The 25,999-nt window shown below is 46.0% G+C and overlaps 1 protein-coding gene and 1 pseudogene across 1 annotated transcript in view; one reads left to right on the top strand and one right to left on the bottom strand.

Annotated features, from left to right (window-relative positions):
• The window catches only part of ABHD12 (abhydrolase domain containing 12, lysophospholipase), a 70,553-nt gene extending 45,065 nt beyond the window's left edge, over window positions 1-25,488 (bottom strand). Inside the window, exon 1 of the mRNA XM_072943685.1 lies at window positions 25,112-25,488. Coding sequence (XP_072799786.1) covers window positions 25,112-25,302 — 191 coding nt within the window. The 5' untranslated portion in view covers window positions 25,303-25,488. The remainder of the gene's footprint in view (window positions 1-25,111) is intronic.
• Window positions 13,890-17,903, top strand: LOC102534821 (dolichyl-diphosphooligosaccharide--protein glycosyltransferase subunit TMEM258 pseudogene; annotated as a pseudogene).
• Window positions 25,489-25,999: the final 511 nt, after the last annotated feature.

Genomic DNA, 25,999 nt, shown 5'->3' with positions numbered 1-25,999 from the left:
CTTCCAAAGACTTTTAAAAGTCTAATCTGAGATTCTTTATGAAATGTTCCAGCAAAGTAAGCTTTTAAAAGGCATATGTGGTCAACTGGTATTCTTGCTGCACTTAACGTAAATAATTAGGTCAAATCTAACGAGAAGAGATGTACTTTTGTAAAGAAAAACAATCTTACTTTTAGTATCTTCAATCAAGGAAGGATGCTACTATGGAGATAAATTTCATGTTTCAACAGAAAACTGTAGCACATCCTCATGGGTTATTCGATTCTAGTCCTGTTTATTACCTTTGAAGTTTTATTATTATCTGTAAACTGGCCCAAATTTTGCCCTCTTGTATTTTGTCAGTCTTTACCAAATTCTCAATTCTTTGGGCTTCCTTCAACACCTGGTTACAACCCTCCAAATGAACATTTCTAATTTTCCTCCTGCCCTCCTGATGCAAGGTACCTAAGACCTGACTGCCCAGATCCTCACTGGGACTCCAGACTGCTGTGCGGTGTGCCCTCGCCCAAGGATCTGAAAAGTCTTGCTAGCTGAAGCTGATCGACTTGATGTAAACCTCAGTAGACGCTTCACAGAGCAGATCACATGTGGGATGTCACCACCAAAGACATTTAAACCGCAAACCAGGAAATACTTGGACTGCCACTGCCACCCTCACTCTACCATCTAAAAATGCTACAAACTCAGCATTTACAAATCTTCTGACTGACTGCCCTTGGGACTCAGAAACTGGGTTTAGAATCTGCTTCAACCATTAATCTTTGTTTTTCTTTTTGTTTCCTTGTTCTAATCTGAGTTCTTCCTTTCCAGTGCAGATGGCTTACTTCTCACCTTCTCAGCTGACTCTTCTCTCTCTGCAGCAATTAACTAGCTCCTTGCTCTTGAAACTTCTTGGGAAGTTTCAAGTGGGGGGAATGTGGGGACTGACAACCCACCAGAAAAGGACAAAATTGCTTCCAAGTGAAAACATGTGATTGCTAACAGACACACAAATCTCATCTGAAATTCCTCTCCTGCCTAGAGCAGAACTTTAGGAGAGCAGCTGCCACAAACCACCCCTGGGGAGGTCTCCAGTCAGGGAGGCGACTGGCCTTGAGTACAGGACATTCCACAAGACCTGTGTAAAAAGGCCTCATTGGAAGCTTCCGTCCCATAAAGCCCGAACCCTGCCCTCCCCTTATGAAGCTGGTGTATGAAGCTCTCCCTCGGGCTGTTGGAGGAGCTGCTCTCCCTGCGGCACGCCCATGTGCACAATGCACTTCTCTCCGTCCACCCGTCTGCTATCTCCTACTGCAGATCTAAGTCGGTGCAGGGAAAGTCCTCCCCAACAGCAGCATCGCTGGGTCTGGCTCCTTCTGCTCCAACAAGATGAACTCCTGCCAGCAGGGACCTGGTCTTTCACCCTTGTTTCCGTGGCACCAAACTCAATGCCATGCCTACTGTTTGTGCTCAGTGAACCCTTGACTGAAGATTTACTGCCCCATGATCATTAATGCAGAAAATTACCAGAACCACCACCAACTTCTCTGGGCTCCCTCTACACGCACAGTGCCACAGTTTCTTGTTTCATAGCCTGTATCTCCAACCAAGCAACTGTGCTGAAAGTCACTCTGGTTGACAGTCATTTGGCTGTGTACTACAATCTTCTGAGAAATTTACAAAATGTCAATGTCTGGAATTTGCTTCAGAGGTTCTAGTCAAAAAGAAAAAAAAAGAAATGCTAGTTTTATTGGCCACTGGGCTCTATGCCATGGTTTCTCTTGTCTTTTAAAAACCTACTCACAGAATCTAATGCAGCCCAGACACAGCCAGTCTGTCAGTAACTGACAGGCTAAATGAAGGGCTATAGCTAGAAGGCTACCTGTCTCTCTCAAGCTCAGGACACAGTTTTCTCAAAAAGGGTCTTTAGTCATCGCACACATCTATAAAATGATTCCTCAAAATTCAATTTAATTTTAATTCATAGCTACATAGCCTCCAAAAGTGGTGATTTTAAATTAGCAGCTCTATCACCCTGTAGTTCTCTAACATCCAAACAAATTTAAAGAATTTCTAGAGGAACACGAGCCAGTTTAAAACCTGACTCTATCACTAAGTAACACAAAAACAGTAACTGAAATAAATCAAAAATACCACGTTTTTAATGCTTTTCCCAAATCCTAGAGCTGAAAGCAAGCCTCGTTTTCTTTCTGGTAAATAGACACCATGATTAATGTACCTTTAAATTTAACTCCCAAAGTCTGAACAAGTACCTGTAAATGAGAATAAAGAAGTCAAAGCACAAATTCAAAGAAAAAGCAAATTTATGAGCAGAATATACAACCGTAACAACTAGTTGTTCCAAAGGTAACCCTCTCAAACACGTGCTTGAGAGCAGAAGCGCACAAGCGAGGGTCCAGAGGGAAAGCACAGCCAGCCAAAGCCGCCCGTCCACCCTCTGTCCAGGCTGGCAGGTCCACCTCAGGGCAGAACTGGGACCATTCCTCTCCGTCACTGGTCACCATACCCAGGGCTCCTGCTGCAGAGTGACTGTGCTCTCGTGACGACTGAGGGAACCAGCAAGTGCCTGTCTGCCCGGAAGCCCCTTGGCACTTGCCTCTACTTCACCCTCACGGCCTGTCCCCTACCCCTGCTGAGCCAGACCCATGCTGGCCAGTGCTCTATCAGTGATGCCCATGATCACGGAAGCGTCACCACCCACACTTCACAGAGTCGTAGACTACGTCTCCCCTGCCCTGGTGCTGGGAACAGGCCAGTAAAGGTGCTGACGAGGCCTGAATCCTTCCTGCTAGTCTCTGTATAAACCTGGAAGGGTCAGAGAATTGGGGGCAAAGGAAGCCACCCTGGAGTGGCTAAGTGACAGGACCTGAAGTTTCTAATTTCAAGACTCAAACCACTTTCACAAGTAAATAAACAAAAAGGATAGGAGTTTCTGGCCTCTACCGACCAAATAAGTTTGGTGAAGCAGGAAACTGCATCTAGTGGTAAGCAAAAGCCGACAACCAGAATTCGGCCCTCAAGACTGCTCCTACCTGCGGAGCCAGTTCACAGCTGTGGGTGGCAGAAGCCAGACACACAGGTGATGCTGTCCCGGAAGCAGGAGAGGGGCGGGCAGGAGGGTCTGGGGAGAGCCTGGGGCGGGAAGACCAGGGAAGGAGGCCTGCTGCACCTCTTGGCTCTCAGTGCCCACAGTGGGGGGACCCCCCGACTGACCTCTGCTCTGGTGCCAGAAGTTCACTCACATTTACGGCCCAGAGCTTTCACGCATTCTAGCTTTTCAGCGTCCCTCGCCAGGCCCCATGCCTTCTGGGCTACAGCACTGTGTGAGACACTGAGGCCCGTGCACGAGCACCCGGCCCCGGTGCAGCTGAATACGCGCATCCTTCCTGACGTCCAAGACGAAGACATTAGTGGGTCAGACCATCCACAGAGACACACAGGATCTTAACGGCAACATGAAAGGAAATCCAGCAAGTCAAACTATTGAGTCCACAAAATCCTCTGCAAGACAGGACTGTACTGTCGCCTCTGCTCAGCTTTCGCCCATCCGTTCCATCTTCTTAGAACGACAGTGCTCACACTCCCTCCAGCAATTCGGGATTAGAACCCTGCCCCAATGGCTTGTCGTCTGCTCTCGTATCCGACCTGGGCTTTCTCCTTCCTGTCTCTCTCTCTTCTCCTTCTGTGTCTCCTAAAAAGGTACTCAAACATAATTAACTGCTTTGAACAATGGAAACACGATTTTTTGGTAAGAGGTTTGAGCTATCAAAGTCTGTCTTTGGAATGGGAAATAGGAAAGAAAAAATGGTACAGTCATTCACAAAGTCCCCCACCTCAAATAAACGCTACTACATCCTCTGAGAGGCTAGAGCTGGAAATTCTGTATTATACAGAACCAGCAGGTGTTAAGAAGTGAAACCTGTCTGATACCCTGTCGACTTGAAAACACTTCATGCAGGATGAAGACAGGCAGGGTTCACTCTCATCCACTGCTATCGCCTACCAAAGGAAAACTGGCAGAAAAGAAATGAACATTTTAAATAACAGACCCCTGTCCCCATTTCAAGGGCAAAACAGAAAAAAAGAATGGGGCTGAGCTAAAAGGCCATGTCTCTAAGCTCAATCTAAGAAAGCTTCGTGATGGATGGAGTTGTCATCTTTTAATGATAAAAAAGCAAAACATCTTTGAGTAAATTGAAAAGGTAAATATTTTTTAAAGATTTTTCATTGCATGCCACCAAATAAAAATCATTTATACTTTAAGGAGGCTGTCTTCTTTTCCCCCACTTTGAGCTGTGAAACTAAGGCAACAATACGAAGATGGGCAGATACAGAGAGGCCGTTCTTGAGAGAACAGAAGCCAAATCTAGGAACCAAGGAAGCTCAAAAGATGCTCTTTACTTAGGGAAACTTCAGCGAGCAAGCTTGTTTATATCAATGGAGTTCCTGCACTTTGGAGATAAAAAACAAAAGTATACCTTACACGTGTTACCTAGAACCTTCCCGTCAACTGCACCTACAGAACTGAAAGGGAGAGACACCCAGGGGCAGGCCTGCTGGTCAGTCTGCGGGGCAGCTGGCACAAGCCCTCAGACACCCCTTAGCCGATGACCACTCAGGGCTTGCAAGATTCTCTATGCAACTCAGCCTGCCTGCTTCCAGGCCGTGGCTTCCTGTGCACTGCTTTGACACCCAATGATTTAAAGCTGCTGGGACCTGGCTGCCCTCTCTCTCCTGGAGGCGTGAGCTGGGCCAGAATACCTGCCGCTGCTGTGGATGCACCCCCGTCTCCAGCACCAACCTGGGGGCCGACTCCACCTGCACGGGACCCTCGGCAAGCAAACCCCAGAAGTGCCCAGATGGGCGCACACACTCCTCGGCAGAAGGGCTGCAGCTCTGGGAAGACGTGAGAACCAGAAGTGGGTCCTGCTGAGCAGGCAGTGGCGCCTGCCTCCACTCTGATTTCCAAATTGACACTGATTTGCTTTTCAACTCACTGTTCCCACCGGCCTGACTCCTCCACTGTGGGAGGGAACCAAGTGCTGGATGAAGACTCAGAGCAAGGCCCCCACCCAGCCAAGCAGCCCCGGAGGCAGGCAAGCCCTGGTGGTGCTTCCCTGCAGCGGAGCACTGGGGACTCTGTGGCACAGCATCCCAGACCCGGGCTCTGCATGGCCGTGGGGGTGGAGCTGGCTGGGCACTCAACAGCCCGCATGCAGAGGCAGATCTACTCTCTGAGCCTCGGTCTCCTCTGCTCTACTGGAATCTACCTGAAAGGCCCGCTGTGCAGAGTAAACAGATGAACAAGGAAGTGAAATGCTCAGCATGGTCTCTCTGGGCAGAAACACTGAATTCAACTGAAGGGGCCTCTGTCAGGGGCCGGCAGGAAGCAAAGACACCCTGGTTTTGTCCAGCCCTGCTTGGCCAAACTGCGCAGCTGAACTCAAATTTCTTGCTCTGGTGTCTTAAATTACAATTACTCTTTAGCCACATTAGTGCTGAAAAGAAGTCTGATGCTTCAGAAGTGACGCCAGTAACACCACGTGCAACATCAGAAGGGAAGCTCACGGCAAGCAGGCGAGGGCTGCGGTGGGGCCAGTCTCCCCCGAGCTGGACCCCTCACCTCTGCAGCCTTGTCCCCAGGACACTGCACTTTCTGGCGGAGTCACAGGACCTTCCTGTCCGGCTTGGGTGTGCTCTGCCCGAGGACCCCAGAGCATATGCCCTTGGGCAGCGAAGGCCAGGGGGCACCGTGCTCTGTGCTGAGCAGGCCCAGCACTGCCTCCTCTGCTAAAAACGGCCAAGCTACCAGCTCTTACGCAGAATTACACGGCAGCGGCCAGTGCTGCTTCCTAGTCATCTCTGGCCCTGTGCCTTCCTGGGACCACAGCAGGAGGGCATGCCCCTCCTTCAGAGTTGGGGCGGTCAAGTGACATGCTCTGGCTAAAGAAATGTGAGCAGAGAGACCACATCCCTTCTGGGTGGACACTTCAGGAGCAGCCAACGGCCCCCAAGGTGGAGGGAGGGTGTGTGGAGATGGAGGCCCTGCTGGCCCGGCGCCCGGGTGACCACAATGAGCAGAGTCCACACCAGACACGTGGTGGGGACAGCGGGTAAGAAACACACCAGTGCGCCAGGGGTCCTGCTGCATGACCTGGTCTGCCCTGGCCAACACTCGCCTCTTTACCTGAGGGCCCTCAGGTAAGACCAACAACGTGTAGGCCTGAAAGGACTGAGCGCCAGGCCTGCATATCCAGCTGTCTCCCCACGTGGAGTCTCACAGGCAAATCGAAATTCAACGTCAGAACCAAATTCTTCCACCCTCTCCTCCCCTCGGTTCTTCATCTCAGCAAACACCAGGTGCCCACACAGACCCCAGCAGTCAGTGCTGAACCCACTTCTTCCCCATCTCCACCTCCATCCCACCCACACCAAGTTTCAAGTCCATCCACCTCTAGACAGCTTGCCTGCTCCTCTCTGGTCCACGTATCTTACCCAGATCAGCAGCCCTAACCTTTTTTGATGACACATTCAATCAGTACCATTTTTAGAGCATGCCCTCAATGCTTATGTACTTATTAAATTACACACATGTATGACTGGTTGGTTAATATCTGAATATGAATATAATTAGAAGGCCCAATATTTTCTTCCCACTTCTCAATGACTGTCTCACACAACCCCTGGGTGAACTCACCCCATTCTGGAGATCAATACCTTGGCCTTCTTAAGACCTCTTAATGGAACCCCTGACCTCTGCCTGCCTGCTATATAAGCCAAGAGACCTTTTTCAAATGTAAATTTGATCACATCCCTGCTCCCTTAAAACCTTCAGATGCAAAGGATCTGAAACAGATCCCAGGAGTGCTGCCCACCTCTGGTCCTCCAGTTCCTTCCAGTTTCTCACAAGGGTCTAGGGTTTCCCCAACCAGTACCCTTCCTTCCAGTCCTGTGGCTCCTGCAGGACTCAGCTTCAAGGCCATTTGCTCTGACGCCTCCCTGGCTGTTGCATCTAACTGTGCCCCTCTTACAATCACTTTCACAGTCAGTATGAAGGATATTAACTCCATTTGACATCTTACGTATTTTTAAAATACTTCCCTATATCAGTTGACTTTTTATTTAGAAATACTTTTAATTAGAGGACACTTTTTAATTTTTATGTGTTCTTATTATATGAGTTTTTTTCTTTATGCTTTCTTCCTCTACTTTTTGGGTAGACATTCTTCTCTGACCTTGAGATTGAGAATCTCATTTTTCTTTTAGGACTTTACACTTTAGACTCAATCGCGGAATGTACTTTTGGCATACGGTGGGAAGGAGGGCTCTGAGTTTATATATTCCTAGTTATCCGATAGTTTCTATCCATCTAAAACGCCACCTTGAACAGACGTTAAAATTTTATTTACCAGGCTTAAGATGGTAGATTTAACTGTTTCCTCCAAAACCCCCCGAAAAATGAGTTTTTTTTTTTTTTAGCATAAAATCCTAGAGTCAAAGAATGAGAGAAGAGACCAAAATTTTGGAAGCTGGGAACTTCTAAATTTAGTTGGCACCCCCAGGAAGTCCTAAGCCAGGATGCAAAGAGATAGGGCATGTGACAGGTGGTTCCTGTGCCTGTGGAAGGGGCTCAGGCTGAGACCCAAATCAGGAGGGCAATATTAAAAACCCCTCTGGTGGGAAAACTGGACAGCTACCTGTAAAAGACTGAAATTAGAACATTCTCTAACACCATATACAAAATAAACTCAAAATGGATTGAAGACTTAAATGTAAGACCAGATACTATAAAACCCCTAGAGGAAAACATAGGCAAAACACTCTCAGACATAAATCGCAGCAATATATTTTTTGAACCAGCTCCTGGAGTAACGAAAATAAAAGGAAAAATAAACAAATGGGATCTAATTAACCTTAAAAGCTTTTGCACAGCTAAGGGTACCATCAACAAAATGAAAAGACAACTTACAGAATGGGAGAAAATATTTGCAAATGATGCGACTGACAAGGGACTAATTTCAAAAATATACAAACTGCTCATACAGCTTAATATCAAAAAAGCAAGCAACACAATCTAAAAACGGGCAGAAGACCTAAACAAGCAATTCTCCAATGAAGACATACAAATGGCCAAAAGGCACATGAAAAAATGCTCAGCATGGCTAATTGTCAGAGAAATGCAGATCAAAACTACAATGAGGTATCACCTCACGCCAGCCAGAATGGCCATCATTGAGAAGTCTACCCTGGAGAGCGTATGGAGAGCAGGGAACCCTCCTACACTGTTGGCGGAGTATAGATTGGTGCAGCCACTATGGAGGACAGTATGGAGGTTCCTTAAAAAACTGAAAATAGACCGACCTACCATGATATCCAGCTATCCCACTCCTGGGCATATATCTGGAGAAAAATAAAATTCAAAAAGACACCCGAATGTTCACAGCAGTACTATTTACAACAGCCAAGACATGGAAACAACCCAAATGTCCATCAGCAGATAACTGGATAAAGAAGATGTGGTATATTTATACAATGGAATACTACTCAGCCATAAAAAATTTAATGCCATTTGTAGCAACATGGAAGGAACTGAAGATCATCATTCTAAGTAAAGTGGGCCGGAAACAGAAAGAAAGATGCCATACGACATCACTTATTACGTGGAATCTAAAAGAAAAAAAAAAAGGACACAAATGAACTACTTATTGTTCATAACTAAGATGACTGATTTCTTGAATATGTGTGAGCACACTTGACTGTCCTTTATTATGGGATTACCGCATTCTGTTGATTCTTATTTTGTGGTTGGCTTTATTCCTTTGGTAACTATGTAAGTTTAAAAAGGTAAAGCTCTAAACTGTTTTTAGAAACAATGATCAGCACATATATGTAAACTAAAAAAAAAGTGCAGTATATTGTATATATGTATTTACATGCAATATATTGTATATTGCAGCCAAACTGTAACAATTCTACCTAATAAAACTGAAAAATGAAAAAAAAGCCCTCTGGACTCCTTCCTCACTGATGGGACCACTGCTCTCCCTGTCAAAAGACTCAAGTTTTATTCCTGTAAAGTGTAAACACAAGCTTTGATACTCTAGAAACAGAAGAAATACATGAAAGTTTTTAAAAAGAGTGCTGAGAACCCCAGTCTTCTTCCTCTGCTCCCAGAGAGCTGGAAGTTGGAGATGGGCCATGGTGAGCTCAGGAGCAAAAAATACAAGGTCGCCTCCCCGCTCTGACAATCCTTTGCTGAACATCCAGTTCCTGGTCTGCAGCTTTGTATTTTGCAAAAGAGCAGTGGAAGACCTGCATCCCCAGGACCCACTCACAGCCCTGCACTCTGACTTCCCTAAAGAGAGACTGAGGTGGAACTGCATTAAATCTGTTTGGGAAAGAAACACTACCTTCTCAATATTATGGATTCTCATCTAAAAATGTATCTTTCCACTTAAACAAATATTATTTTATGGTCTCAGTAAAGCTTAATAACTTTGTTCATAAAGACTATATATTTCCTATGTGTATTCTTAGATATTGTATAGTTTTTGTTGCTACTATGAAACAGTTTATCCTTTACATTTTTCTAGTTGGTTAGCTACTGGTATAAAAGGAGGCTATATATTTATTTTGCATTTGAAAATCTTACTGAGATCCATTAGTTCTGAGAAATTTTTGGTTGATTTTTATTGGAGTCTTCTAGTTAAAACATCATTATCTGCAAGCAAGCAATGACAATTTCTACTCCTTAGAGGTTTATCTTTTAACTTTTTCTTAACTTCCCACAATATCTAGCATATTCAGAATAATATTTTACAGCAGAGGTGAGAGCAGATGAAAAACCTTGCTTCTTCACTTGAATTTACATTAATTTAACAAATACTTTTCAAGCATCTACTACGTGCCAGGCAGTAAATAAAATGATTAACATTTCACTTTTCCATATAATGTTGGCTGATGAACTATCTTGTCATCTTGTCTTTGATCAAGATTTAATTTTAAGTGTAACAGATGGTAGACTTGCCAATAAAATGTAGAACATGAAGGTACAAAAAGGAGCTTTAGAAAAAAAAACAATGTAAGCATCCGCATTTCCACTCACTTGAGAATCTCTAAGCCTAAGGTTTCTCGTGCTGAGATGGAGTAGAAAGGCCTCCTGCTGGACCACACCAGCAGAGAGCAGGGCACCAAAGGCCCCAGGACCACACCATGCTGCCCTCTGGGTCAAGGCCATCCTGGGACTCCACTGAAATAGCTCTTGAAATCATTCTCCTTCTGCTTTCATTTGAATGAAACAAAGCCTCACGATGAGGCAACATTGAAGGAATTTATCTTCAGATACAAAGGGCACTATTTTGTGACACTTTCTGTTATCCAAAAATGTAGCACCAAGATGACATGCAGAAATACAAACTGAACAATGAAGCTCCACCTTCACCTGTATTACTGGCAAAGAATAAGAACACCAACAATACCAAAACAGTAAGTATAGGCAAACACCTGCCCCACTGCCAGAGGGACCTCCTCTCTGGCCAAGCAGCTCCACTCTGGAGGGCTGCCCACAGGACTTGATCATCCCGGCACACCAGGAAGGCTGTGCACAGGTGTCCTCTGCGCAGCACGGTCTGAGAGAGGAAGATGGAATACATTCGCAGTATTCACCAGGGGTTACTTTCTCATAGCTTTATGTCCTCCCGGTAACAGATAAATATAGAAAACCTGCAAGCTACAAAAAGGTATTGATAGGAGAATGAAAATAACCTCAAATCACGTGATTCTACAGGAGCCACCGTTAATACACTAGACTAGTAGAATGTCCTTGTAAACTTGATTCCATATTAACTAGATCTTATAAAGGCAGATCTGTGGTGGAGATGCTGGTAAGCCACCAGAAGTCCGTAAGCGCCCTTCCCTAGTGCAGAGCTGGCGATGTGAAGCGCCTCCCCAGCTATATCTCCAACCCACCTGAAGGCGCACGTGAGGCCTCGGGAGCAGACTGCCAGAGTAGTGTGACTCATGTGCACGTGGCTGTCAGTACTGGTTTGGTAAAGTAGCCAGTATCATCCTGGCATGCTCATTTTTCTTTTTAGCTTACCAACAAATTTTTTAAAGGTCACATGTTATATATTTCAAAAGGTAAAACAAAGTGGCCCGACTGACAACTCCATGCACTCCGCGCCCATTTTCATTAGCTACTTACTTATCCTTCCAGTGTTTCCTTATGCAAACACACATACATGTTCTCATTCCTTGTTTTTCTCACACTACACAATGCAAACTGCTTCACATGTCGATTTTTCTCTCTCAACAATATGCCTAAGCAGTCGCTGCCTATCAACTCACAGCTGCAGTGCAGCCCCACAGCACTTCACTGGGCTGATACATCGCAGGGTGTTACACCAGCCTCCAGTCACTGGACACTCAGGCTGTTTCCAGCAGTCAGCGCCACCAAGAGTCATCCTGTACACGTGTAATTTTTTATACGTAAATGCACATGGGACAGTCCTAGAATGGAAACTGCTGGAACAAAGAGTAAAGCAACTAGGATTAAGAAATTACTCTCTCAAATCCCTGCTTCCCTCAAAGCCTCACTAGCAAAGTAGTTGTCCAAGAGGCACGTCTGCCAATCTGACAGCTGAAAACTTTGATTTCATTTCTCTAATTATGAATAAGTATGGTTGCACAACCTTTCGCATAATGAGGATATGGTATTTCTTTTTCTATTAATTATGCATGTCCTTTGCACATTTTTCACTGGGTTTTGATTTTTTCTTTTAAATTCCTAGAAGCTCTTTATTTATTAGAGTAATTTAGCTTCTCATCTATATGAGCTGCAAATATCTTTTCTTGTCATTAGTCATGTCATGCAGGTATTTTTTATATTCATATTTCTGGAATTTCCGTCCTGTCTCATTGGCATGTTACTCAAGTCACCGCTGTCTTGCTGAACCTGAATACAGCAGCACGGACCAGTGTCTACTCGTGCTCCCTCCCCACAGGGCACCTGCAACTCCTGTATCTTGTTCTTTCACTGAAATTCAGAATCAGCTTGTGTAGAACCCAAGAGAACCAGGTTAGCATTTTTACTTGGAATCTTATTAAGCGAATAATCGGACGTAGGGAGATTAGGCAGTTTATGATGTGAGCTTTTCTAGTCAAGAACACACATGTCCTTACATTTGTTCAGGTGAACTTCTGTGTCCTCTGAGAATGTTTAAGCTTTCTTCTTAGAGAGCTAGTGTCTTTCCTTCTAAGGCATTATTCCTCATAGGCATTTTTCGTTATTTGATTTTTTTTTATTGATTTTGTTTGTGATTTTATCTCACAACTAATTGTTGTTGTTTGTATGCATGAAATCTATGATCCCAGCACACTAACCTCCTGTCTTCCACACAGGGGACCATGCACCCACACAACAAAGTGCCATGCAGTTGTCAGTGACAAGGAACATGCGTCTGCGCAGTGATGTTGGGGGAGAAATTTCATGTCAGTGGAGGTGAGGGCAGAGAATTTACCACATAAGCTTCAGTATTTTTTAAAATTTTAAATATATTTCTTGTATATAATAAAAAAGATTTCAAAAATCGGGTGGTTGTACTAGCATGAACAGGCTATATACCACGATGCAGGAACAAACCACCACCAGAGGCATCCGCATGAAAAACAACAGTTTACTTCTTGCTCTGGCTGTGTCCAGCCCTGGTCAGCAGGGGCTTCTGCTAATCCTAGTAGCTCAGGAACCTGTCAGGAAGCGCCACTGCCTCGTGATGTCACCATCTCCCCAGATGGCGTTAGGAAAGAAGGCACGGAGAACCACAAACCTGCTATGAAATGTTTCTACCTAGAGAGTAATGACACTTCTTTCACAACAGGAGACCGCGTCTCACTTCAAGGGGGCGAGGCCCGGAACCAGGAAGTCGGTGAGCAGTAGTGATGTGCCCACAGGGTGAAACAGCTACACGTGAGGGCGCAGCGCTTACAAGGTGGACAAAGCAAGCCACTTCACAACTTCATACTGCAGAAATGCCCTCTTTAAAGGAGCACTAGGTAAATTCTTTAACAAAGGACTACTTTTAGATGCAAGTGAACCTGCCACCACCCCCCCTTTAATTTTCCTACCTGAGAAGCCTGAGCTTCTGGGTTCTTCGTTTTATTAAAGGAGCACACACTGGCACCGCGGAACTCCCCCCCCCCCCTTAACCTGACTACCACTGCCGAGGACGTGCTCACCTCCATGTCTGCAGGTACGGTTAGCTTAGGGTTAGGTTTGGGTTAGGTGAGACAGGACAGACAGCAAAACACCAATATCATGTGATTTCTCTTATAAGTGGAATCTAAAAAGCAGAACAAATGTAACAAAGCAGAAATAGACTGATAGATACAAAGAACAAATAGGGGGTCACCAGAGGGGAAGCCGGTGGGGGATGAGGGAAGGTGAGGGAGATTAAGAAGTACAACTTCCAGTTACAAAATAAATGTCACAGGGATGAAACGTACAATACAGGGATTCGGTGGATAATACTATAGTAACTTTGTAGGGTGACAGATGGTAGACTTACTGTGGTGACTACTTTGTCATGTACAAAAATGCTGAATCACTATGTTGCACACCTAAAACTGACACAGTAAGTCAATTATACTTCATTTACTTCATTTTTCAAGGTAGGGAGGGAGGAAGAATTCTAGGTGGGCAGTGGTGGGGTTTTATTGTGGGTTTTTTTTTTCCAGTGCTCTAAAGACATTGCTCCATGACCTTCTTTGTTACTATTTTTTTCCTGACAAGAAATCTGCTGTCACCTGCATATCTGCTCATTTGTACATGTCTTTTTCCCTCTGGCTGCTTTTAAGATTCTTCTTTTTCAGCAGATAACCCTGTGCCCAGCAAAATGGAGCTTGAGGCCATGAGCAGATACCGCAGCCCAGTGAACCCGGCTGTCTTTCCCCATCTGACCATGGTGCTGTTGGCCACTGGAACACTCTTAGCCACCTGACTCTTTGTGCACGAGGTCACCCCCACAGAGTGCACTAGGGCTGTCCAGAAGGAGCTCCTCATCTCTCTTGGTGGTCTCACTCTCCCTGGGCTTTGGGGTCCTCGTCCTGCTGCTCTAGGTCGGCATCTACGTACGAGCTCCCAAGGGTTCCAGCCAGGTGGCTTCACTGAATCCCTGCTTTTGTAAATTAATTTTTTTACTATTGCTGAAAATATCCCACCTGCTGCTCACAATAAAGGCAGATGTGTGACAAAAAAAAATATTTTTCTTTTTATTACTGGTTTTGAGCAATCTGATTATGATGCACCTTGGTATAGTTTTCTTACTGTTTTTTTGTGTGGGTGGGTGATTCACTGAGCTTTTTAGACAGTGAGTTTGTAGTTGCCACCGAGCTTGGAAAATTTCTGGCCTTTATTCCTTCATCTACTTTTTCTCTCTCTCCTGCTTCTGTGGGGACTCAAATTACCCACACATTAAGTTGCCTGATTTTTCCACAGCTCAGTGCTGCTTCTGAACATTGTTCTGATTCTCTTTCTGTGTCTCATGTTGGGTAACTGAGTCTTTCTTTCTGCAGTGTCTAGTCTGCCATTACCGCCCTTCTGTGTGTCTTCCACCTCACATACCTGCAATTCTCATCTTTAAAAATTTGACGGGTAATTCTCCTATCTTCCATGACTCTACTTAACTTTTTGAACATATGGAATATGGTTGTAGTAACTTTTAATGCCCTTTGCTAGCTCAAACATGTGTCAATTTTGGTTGGTTTCCATTAATTGATTATTCTAAGTCATACATTTCTGTCTCTTTGCATGTCTGTGGGTTATGTACTGAATTCTGCCCCACAACCCCAATTCAGGTGTTTACATCCTAACTCCCAGTGCTTCAGAACATGACTATTTTTGGAGACAGAGTCTTTAAAGAGGTTAAGTTAAAATGTGGTCATTTGGGTGGGCTGTAATCCGCTAAGAGTGGTGTCCTTAGGAGAAGAAACGGACAGATCATGCAGAGGGAAGACATGCAAGACACAGGGAGAAGACGGTCACCTCCATGTCGAGAAGAGAGACCCGTGAAGAAACCAGTGCTGCCAACACACCGACCTCAGACTTGTAGCACCCAGAATCGTGACAAAGTTGTGACAATCGTGACAAACACGTCTTGTTTCAGCTGCCCAATCCGTCGTGCTCTGCTATGGCCACCCAGGAAATGAAAACATCTGGCCACCTCCGATCAGATGTCAGATACTGTGAAGTTTACTTCGCTGGCTGCTGGGTGTTTTTTATATTCCTAAAAATCTAATTGACTCCTGTTTCAGGATGCAGTTAAGTTACTGGGAAACAGTTTGCTTTTTCTGGGTTTTGCTTTTATGATTTGTTAGGTGGGTCCAGAGCAGTACTCAGTCTAAGGCTAATTATTTCCCATCACTGAAGCTTGACATTCCTGAGTGTCCTGCCCACTGTCCTGTGGTTATGGGTCTTGTCAGAGGGAACTGGAGCTGTTTCACCGGAACCTTTCGAGAAGTTCTCTCCTCGGCCTCAGGTAGCTTCCTCACTTGCACGTGTGAGTGGCGCTCTGCTGGACACACAAGGTGGTCCCCCAAGATATCTCCAGAGTTCCCTCTGTGCTGCTGCCTCCCCTTGCCCTCTGTCTAAAACCACAGGCGTGCCGGTGTCCCCAGGCCCTGAGCACCTTGCCCACAACTCGGGGGTCCGCCAGGCTCCACATCAGTGCCCCCTCCCTGTGCCACAGCAGAAAGCTGGGGCTGCTGCAGGGCTCGCCTCATTTGTCTGTCACCTCTCAGGGATCACTCTCTCTCACTGCGGTGGCCAGTGTTTTGAAAGCTTTTGTTTCGTGCATTTTGTCTGACTTTTGTTGTTGTTGTGTTGGTTACTTCGGGGTAAATTCAGTCCCTGTTACTCCATCTTGGCCAGAACTGGAAGTTCTGTATTTCTATTAAAAAGTGTCTATATTTGGTTTTCACAAATTCCTTCATTACTGTAACCATCAAAACTATTAAGGAAGAGTGTTTGGCTTTATTTCACAATATCAATAGATACATTCCAAATATATCTCCTTTTACGATGTATTCCATTATGCCAGATATACATGCATATTCCATTATATTAACTGACTATATTCTCTCAGAAGGAACAAAAGAGTAAAGCCAAGATTCACTCCCCAAAACTAATAGCTGGACTAAATTCTTCTTAGTTCGTAAGTGGAAACCTTAAGAACAATCTTCAAAATCTTGTTCAAACACAGTCCTGGGAGTAATTTCACTAAACAGAATTGAAAGCTCTAAGGCTTTACTAAAATACACAGGAGCAATCCATAAATGCTTTTGTTCCCAGAGAAGAAAACAGAAAGTCATGAGGGTGTTGGCAGAGCTGAACAGCTGGGTGTCCTGCTGTGAAAAGGCCTTATTCTCCTGACAGTGACAAGAATGTTTAATCACTATAGTACAGCTTGTTTTCAAGTGCTTTATACACAAATGCATTACCTACTGTTAAAAAACAAAGTTCAACTGAGCAAATCTTAAAGATCTTATTGGCTTTACTCAGCAATTCATGAATCAGGCGGCATCCCATGAAGCAGCCAGACAGGAGCCACAAGGAGCTGTAGAAAGTGAAAGACTTCCAGAGGCAGAAGGGAGTAGGAATAAGGAGGTTTTGTGAGACAAAAAAAAATCCAACAGGTTCTTTACCGCAAGGGCACTTTCCCTCGGGAAATGGCAGAGGTCCTCCAGGCAGATGACCTCATTAGCGCTGATCAGGAGAGCAGGCAACCACTGCCTGACTGATAAGATTCCATTTCTAGGAGCTGAGACTGCAATAAAGTTAGGTCTCAGTTTGGTGACCCCATTTTGGGTCTGCTGTCTTTTTTTAAAAACGTCCTTGCTTTATTTTTCTTTGTCTTTCTTGCGGTCTTTCTCCTACATGCAAATATGAGCTCCACAAAGGGTGAGGCCTGTCTGACTCTTGTGTAATGTTCTAACCACATCTTCCAGCACACAGTAGGTCTTCAACAAGTGTTTGTTAGATGAATAAAAGAACAACACGCAAGCAATATTCTTAATATATGCCACACTATTAAAAGTTATTACTCAGGGGATAATTCCACTTTCTCAATTATACTGTTTTATATTTGTATTAAGAAATTTTTATGACTTTTATAATCAGAAAAAAACAAAATGAGAGAGGAACAGAGGGAAAGACACAGGGTCCCTCGGGGGCTACCTTTCACCATGGCGACTGCCATCCCTTGTGGTGGCCTCAGACCTGGAGCTCCCTGCCTTGGTCCCTGTAGGGTCTCCCTCTTGCTGTCTCTTGAGGTCCTGCGGCTACACTGGCAGGCTCCCAGCCGGCCTACTCTGCTGTAACAGTCCTTTCCTCCTGGAACCCTAAGCCAAACACCAAATGTCCTGGAACGGCAGTCTTCTTATTTTCCTTCCCGTAGGTTCTGCCATGACATGCCCTGTCGAAGGGTCCCGTGTCCCCAGATTGTGAGAATTTCTTTTCTTTTACCTACAGATAGCTTGGTATACCAGAAATGTGCTGACAGGGTGAGTTACCAAAAAATGTCAGAGCAACAAAGGCCGAATGTGAGACCAGACTAACCATCTCCAGCCGTCCCTGCACTCTGTCTCTACTAGACATCGTTAGAATGTCTGAGCATAAGAGCTGATGGCTGCCACACATAAAAACTGAGAGACAGCAAACTCTCTGTGGACGGGTGCTGCCTTCTTTCACCTTTACACTCCCAGTGCCTAGCAAGGCATCAAACAAACCACAGGAGCACGGTAACTGTTTGTGGAATAAAATAACCTATGAGCCCCAACACTGACCTGACTGACCACTTTCAGGTGGGAACAACACGACGGCCAAGCCCAGGAATGGCACCAGTCAAGCATGAACGCAGAAGGGTTCGCACACGTTGTTAGAAGAAAACAGCTGAAAGTTAAAAGCTGTAAGTCTCTTCCAGGGCACTAAACTGCAGCATCAAAATGACCTGCTTCAACTGCAGCATTCTTCCCTTCCTCATGAACCACTCAGTCAACATACCCAAGCCTTGTGTGGAGATCCCACAAGTCTGGGGAGAACTGAAAACAATTTCAACTTTCTTTTCTTTACCCTACAGCTCAGGATAATCTTCAAGCTTCAAAAACAAACCCTAAATCCCAGCCTTCCTCAGATGGGCTTGTATTCCTTCCCTGGCCCTCCTCTGCCTTCATCTCCACAAAACAAAGAGACTGAACCTTCCGAACCTCTTCACACTGACACTCATCTACCTCCTCTCCGGCAGCTGCTCAGGGCATTTCCACACCTGGTAAACAGAGTACACATGACCCAGATAGTTAACTTCCGTAAGCACCATTTCAAGACAAACTCTGCTTCGAGACTTAGCTATCTGTGCAGTAGCACAGCCTGAGAGGCAGGAATCCGCCTGCTTCCTACGTAGTCACCCCTCGGTGTCACCCCACCGTCACCTCAAACCCAGCCCCAGGAGCCTCCTGGCTAGGATGTGTGCAGGCCCTCACGGAGCCACCACCCTCAGGCCCCCCGAACTTGGCAGCACTCGGCTGTGCAGAACACACATAGCTTCTCAGACACACAGCAAGTCAAGAACCTCCAATGCCCTCGCCCTGCAATCTAACCACCTTCCTGCAACTTCACAGCACCCTTGGCCTTCCTTCCTGTCTGGGAACCCTGGCCTTGCCTTGGGGTACTGGTTCCACAGACACCATGCCACCAGTGCCAGGCACCACCGGTCTTTCCCCCACTGGACTGTCCCCATGAGCACACCAAGGCACTCTAACAGCACTGGCCAGAAACCTGCTCCTACTCCAGCTACCCACTCCCCTCATTTCTGTTCCGTTTTGTGGCAAAACTCCTTGAGAAAGCTATCTGCACTTCTTCTCTCCACTTCTCTCTGGAGCCTCTCCATCAGGCTCCTACCCCAACCACTTGCACTGGCCACACTTGTCAATCCCTGATCTCCATCACCAAATCCAACAGCAGATCACACTTGTCTGTCCAACAGGCTTCTTCAAGCGGCTGCCTCCACCCCTTCCTCCCAGCTCTCCTCTCAACTCACTCCCTCCAGGCCTCCTTGGCTTGACCTCCCCCCAACCCCCACTTCTCCCAGCCCAAACCATCTGGGCCCTGTCGGGACTCTGAACGCCGTCTGCAGGCTTACACTGGAGGTCGGCCCCGACTCTCCCTGAACTCCAACTCCTCCCACCTACTCCACTCGCATGCTTCCCAGGCACCTCCTTATGCCCCTATCACACCCATTCCCCACAACTGCCTCACCTCCACACATGGCAGCCCCACTCATCCGGCTGCTCGGAGAACTGGTGAATCCTCTGACTCTCTTCTGTCTTTCACACTAATTCACTGGCAAATCCTGCTGACACCTCCTTCGAAACATCCAGAACACAGCATGTCTTCTCATCTCTACCCCAGGCCCGAGTCCCCAGCATCTGTTGCCTGGGTGACCCCTAGTGGGTCCCCCTGCTCCCCCTGCCCCTCCAGTCCGTCTTCATCCCGGCAGTCAGAGTGACATGCTAAGGACATACATCATATCCAGGTGTTTCTCCACTCTGAAGCAGCCAGTGGCTTCCATTCAAATGTCCCCTTACAAGAAAGGCCTCCTGTCACCCAAACTGCACACAAGCCTCAGCCGTTCCTCACTGGCCCTACTTTTCTCCTCAAGCCCTGAGCACTCAACACAGCACACACTTGTTCCCTTGTCACTGCCTCCCCCACAAGAAAGCTCTCAAGTCATGACCCACATCCACTGCTGCAGCCTCAGCACTTAGAAGGCTTACTGTACGTAGCAGGTACTCAAACTCTGCTAAATAAACGGGTAAAAAAAAGTGCTGAATAACCAGAAAGTATTCTTTAAAATGTTCTAATACCAACAGATGTACAGATGTGTTAACTGATCGTGACAGCAACTACCCACATGACTGCTGGCTGAGAAGACACACTATAATAGTTTGAGGCCAGAAAGGGAGTGAGGGGTAAATTCTTCTTGACGTAAGTTAACAGAGCTTTCTCAACATTCCCAGCTACTAACATTAGCAATCATTATGGGACGACCGAGATGTCTCCGACTCAGTGCTCACTGCATGTCTGGCTCTTTCATACATCGGAGCCTCACTCAGACCTATAAGGAAGGTATTTTCATCCTCACATCACAGAGGAAGAAACAAACTCAGAAAATTAAGCAACTCACCCTAAGCCACAAACCTTAAAACACTCACTTGGGACTCAGTTACCTATGCAAGCTTTCTCCTAAAATACCAAACACTATTAATGATGGGCACCAACCCTAAACGAGGGGTCTGTCTGCTAACTGGACACTCAGGCTAGGCTTCCTGGCATCACTCTTCCCCGTGTGGGCATCCCCCATCCTCACTGACACTCCAGACCCTGGCCTTCAGTTCAGGAGGAGGCAAATGATGTACCCACCCTCCATATGGACACCCAAGTTCTATGGCATCGTCTCTGGGTGAAAAGCGTTGACTTCACTTGTCAGTTTTCAGGACTGTACTGCAGTTACAACTTTCCTATTGACCACATTTCGGAAGGAAGAGTGCTCTAGTGCAAGCAGGAAGATCATGAGTCTGAAAAGGCGTCCTGTCTCCAACACTGTCAGCAGAACCCTGAAAAAATGACCCATCTTCTAACCTCTTTTCAAGACCGCCTCTGTAATACGTCTCTTCTGGAGCTTTTAATCTACCTCAAAATATCTTCCACATTTGAGCAGTGTCTGCCCAACGTTACTGTAAAAGACAGACACCCCCCTGGGAAGAGAGAGTATGCGTTGGCTGAAAGACTAAGAAGCAAGCAAAGATACAGACACAAATCCCACCAAAGCAGCACCAAGTCCCAGGGTCATGGGTCCAGGGCTGGAATGTGGCCCTGATAAGATAAACTACAACCGGGAAAAGATGGACACAGCCAGGGCCCCGTCTGAGGCACCATAACGAAGCCTGCACTAACCCTTGCTTGTTGTGGTCCAGGCATAGTACTCTGGGGAGTGGAAGGAGAAGGGGCGTGGAGAAAAGCAGACTTTAACTCAGACATTTACCTGTCTTTCTGGGTTATGGTAAAACCATTAGCAGCCCTGGATGTTCTTTTCTTTGGGACAAGGAGGAACCAGGCGTGATGCCTGAGTTCTTCTGTCTTTAAACACCAAGGTCTGAAACCTGCCAGGCAGCCCACTGATCTCGGTCATGTGGAAGCCCTAGCCTCTGAGCTGGCAGAGAAAAGGTGGTCTAGTTGACCAAAACACACAGACCTGTGCATCTCATTACTGTCTCCTTAGGGTCCAAGTTAGGCCACTTACACTTCTATCGCATATTGTCAAGAACTCCGGGATTACAGAAAAGAACATGAAGGGCTCACAGAACCCTCATTTGCCTACTTGTACCAGACATGTGCAGGCAAAACTAATATCCAGCCCCTCCTCTCACGGAGTGCAGGGTTGACATATAAGTCAGATGAACATTTACTTCCAAAAGGGACTCTTTAGTCCAACAATTAAAACAAACCAAAAAACTGTTCCGTGGTGTTTTGGTTTTTTCCTTTTTTTTTTTCCTTTAACCTCCAAAGTTGTTTTCATCTGAATTAGTTGCCACCAATGTTTAAAAAGTTAAGAGATCAGACACACACACACCCAGCTACTCTTCTGGAAAGACTGGAAGGTCTGGCTGCCCCAGAGCCACACTCTTACTCGGCAGTAACAGGAGAGAAGGCAGCAGTTGCTGCCCCCTTCAGATGGGACACATTCCCTCCACTTCACTGCCACCTCAGCATCATCCTGGCCTCCCAGAAAAATAAACACAAACATATTTTCTTTGGGGAAAAATATTGTTTCCTTGGGGAAAAATCCACTTCTCTCTCTGTGTGTATTAGATCAAGAAAAAAGGCTGGGGGGGGGAGTAAGTATATAAAATATGAAACAAGACTAGCCCCAGGTACAGAAGAAAAAGCTAGATATAACAGATGACTTCCTATAAACATATAAATCACCAAAACTCAACTCAGAAAGAGACAGCAAATCTAAGAAAGTATAAGTTACAAAATGCTATATTCTTAAAAAGCACCATGCTTAGGGAATTTTACAGGTGAATTCTACAAAAATCTAAATTTAAAGAAAGAGATCCTTTCAAAAGCATTTAAACTGGCTAAAGGAGAGAAAGAAAAAATTTTAAATAAACCTATAGAAAACACTAAAACAACTTGATAAAGATGATATTAAAGAAAAAAGTTAGACTAGTCTCACAGAAAATGATGTAAAATTACCAAGAAAAATACTAATAAATAGAATTTGTGTACACAGTAACAGAGTTATCACTGGTGATTCAATAATATGGAATCTATTGCTATAACAACACATTAACAGGAAATGGGATGAAATCTGTACGATCTTTTTACAGACGCAAAAAACAGCATTTGATAAAATTCAACAACAATTTTGGATTTAAAAAAAGACAAAACAGTAGCAACACATCCCTTAGTAAGATCACTAATGTGACAAACACACTAAAAGAATTCTCACTAAAATCAGGAAAAAGACAAGGGTACCTGGAGTATCCCTATTCTCCAATCTTATTCTGGAAATACAATGCAATTAAAAAAGAGACATAAAAAAGCAGAAAAGAAGTGATGAAATTCTTATTATTTGCAGCTAACATAATATATCTGGAAAACCAAGAAAACCAACTGCAAAAACTAGTTGAAACTAAGATTATATAAATTACTAGTTTGAAAATTAATAAAAACAACTAGTAACAATATATAATATAAGAAAACATGCTATTTTCCATAACAACAAAAAGATAAAATAACCGGGAATAACCTTAAGAAACATATAGAATTTTAAAACTAACTTTAAAAAGACATTTCTGAGTCAGAGAAATGTGTATGTGGATGTATATTAAATAATATTTAATTACAGATAATAAATTGCTAATTTTGATACAATATGACAATAGCTTTGGGGTTATATGTATTTCAAAAAGCCCCTATTTGTTCTCAAGATATATTGTGAATTATTTATAGATGAACTAGTTTGTTTTAAAAGTCTAGTTCCCAACCACACCAAAATGAAGGAGAGAAGGAAGAGATGATTCAAGACTAGCAAACGATGGAAAACTGTGGAGACAAAGTGATGGATACCTAGAGGTTCATTACAGCATCTTCCCTACTTTGCACATTTGAATATGCACGCAACAGAAATTCAAGAAAACTTAGGGGAGGTCCCAAAGGGGGGTCATGAAAAACGTAAATAATCCCAAAGATGTGTAATGGGCTTATAAAAAGGCACAAAAATTGCCACCTAACCATTAAGAAACTAAAATTAAAGCGAAGTTATATGTCATCTTCACCAGTTACGTAGAAAAGATCAAAATATCTGGTAATATTAAATACCAGGGGGAGGCAACTGGCAGTACTGTATGCATCAGTGCAACTGCTTGGGAGGGAACTTTGGCCTTCACCCTTCAAAGTCATAAACACACTTCCCTTGGCCCAGAAATTCCACTTCCAGGAATTTATTCTAGATAGTCATTCGACAAGCATTATCTCCCACCTACTTCGTGCCAGGCACTGTCCCTGCTCTCACAGGGCTTCCCTTCTTATGGGGGAGACTATCAATAAAGCAAGTCAAGTGTGCAGGCAATTACACCCTCGGCCAAGGGACAAGTGTGATGAAGAAACAAGTAAACCCAACGGGGGCGGGGCACTAAGGCCATCTCCAGTGTGCTAGTTTGGAAAGGCCCCTCTGAAGACGTGATAGGTGAGCGGAGACCTGGCTAAAGGAGAGTGTTCCAGGCAACAGGGAAGGAAGCCATGGGGTAATACACAAATTTGGCCTTCCTGCCCTCTGCTTTTCGTTTTATTCGCATAACAGCCTTTTGTTTACCCAAAGGATAGGAGCACGACTTGAATGTCTCTCTTTGTCCTCAACTCAAAAATAAAAATAATCAGATCCTTTTAATACAGTACATCTGTCAAAGAAGGTGCCAGGCCAGCACTGTTTCCCCAACATTATTGTGAAACACAATCTGATTTCTTCAAAGGAAGAATTCCCAATCTGTCTAACTGTTGCACCAAGCCCGTTCATGAAAGTGCATTAAAGCCAATCATGAGTTTTTAATGCAGATAAATCTTTCCACAGAGAACAGATTAGTTTCACAAAAAATACTGACCAGTTGCTAGATAATTTTACACAAAAGCAAAAATACCATCAGTCCCTGACCTTCTGGCAGGACTGTTGACCACTAACTTAGCAGAGTATATGGTTTGATTCCATGATCTTTTGGGCAATGAAGTTGATATTTTTAGGGGCTATCTGGGTAAGTATTTTACACTGAAGTAGCCAGTGTCAATTGGGGCATGCCAACTGACCCCAAAATAAATTACTTTGCTACAACACCTGAGAACATTACACATTTTTCTCAAGCAACACGAAGCATCAAGACTTCAAAACTGCTAAGAGTGATACAAACAGCCAGATAATTAAGAAACCAGCCTATGGGGGGAAGAGTTGCCCTTATGAAACATGCTCCTTTCTCAGCTGTGAGATCAGATTAGCATAAACGCATTCATCTCTCCAAAGGAAGCCCACAAATAACCATTTGACTTCGGGACCGGATGGAGATTCCCAAGGAGACAAATTCCGTGGGCACATTCCACGCAACGCCAGCCAGCTGCTTGGCGAGCGCCGGGCTTCCGCCCAGCAGCGAGGACACGGCGCACCCCCAGCCCTGGACGCCGACGACCCCCCGGCCTTCCCCGAGGGCTCGGCAGGTCCGAGCAGGGGATGCCGCGGAGACTCGAGACCCGGGAAGCTGCCCACCGGCGAGAGGGGCGCTCCGGCCGAGTCGGACGCAGAGCAGGTCCGAGCGGAGTCCGCGCTCCAGGGCCGCGCCGGATGGCGCCGGGCGTCCAGGGGCTCCCCACCCTCGTCGAGAGGCGGTCGCTGGACGGGTCTCACGGGCCCACCCGGGGGGAAGGGGACGCGGGAGCCAGAAGGGGAAGAGGAGAGAGTGGAGGGCGGGCAGCCCGGAGGGTGGTGGAGCCCGCCCCGCCCCCGCCGCTCCTCACCTGCCCAGCGCCCGCTTCATGCCCGCGTCGGCGGCGCAGCGCGGCTCGGCCGGCCCGGGGCCCGCCAGGCACAGGTTCTGCTTCAGGCGGCAGTCGGCGTCCAGCGCCGCGGCGGCCGAGCCGGCGGAGGGCGAGCCCGAGGCGGCGCGGTGCTCATGCTCTAGGGCGACGGGCTCGGTCCGCTTCCTCATTCCGTGGCCAGCACGGCCGGCCTCGCCCTCGCCCTCGCCCTCGCCGCCCGCCGCCGCTGAGGGGAGCAGCCGCTGAGGGGAGACTCCGCCACCGCCGCCGCCGCGAGCCCGCCGGCCCCCACGTCCCCCCGGGCCGGCGCGCCTGCCTGCGGCTACTCAGCGCTTGCCAATCAGCGCCCGACTCTCGCCGGCTCCGCCCCGAATCCAGCTCCGGCCACGCCCCCTCCCGGCATTCGTGCACGCCCAGCATCCACCGCGCGGGGCTCAGCCATCTTGGAGAAGGGAGGACGAAGCCGCAGCGCGCATCAGTGTCCGGGCGGGGCGAGGTGGGCCCGCCTGGTGCCTACCGCAGCGGCCCTAATTGGGGGGGGGGGGGGGGCGGAGGGGAACCCTCTGCTCCCATCTTTAGAAATTCAACAGGTCCTTGTATTAGCGTTGATGATACTAAGAAAGTGCAAAAGAATTTTATTGACCATATTACTAAATATCGCAACCAGCATTCCTATTTGTCACTCTTGGAACTTAAATGATGAATTCTTTCAAGTAATGTAGTAGCACATACTGGAGATTAGGAATCCAGAAACTAAAGTGCAAAACATCTTTTACTCTATCAGTCCCTAAATCGTCTTCAATCAATAGAGCAAAAAGCTAAGAAAGGAGGGCTGGAGAGAAGAGAGTAGGGGTGCTTGTCCTTATA

Source organism: Vicugna pacos, chromosome 19 (assembly GCF_048564905.1).
Source record: "Vicugna pacos chromosome 19, VicPac4, whole genome shotgun sequence".
NCBI lineage: Eukaryota > Metazoa > Chordata > Mammalia > Artiodactyla > Camelidae > Vicugna > Vicugna pacos.
The sequence above is the reverse complement of the archived record's forward strand: the minus strand, read 5'-3'. Positions and strand labels throughout refer to the sequence as shown.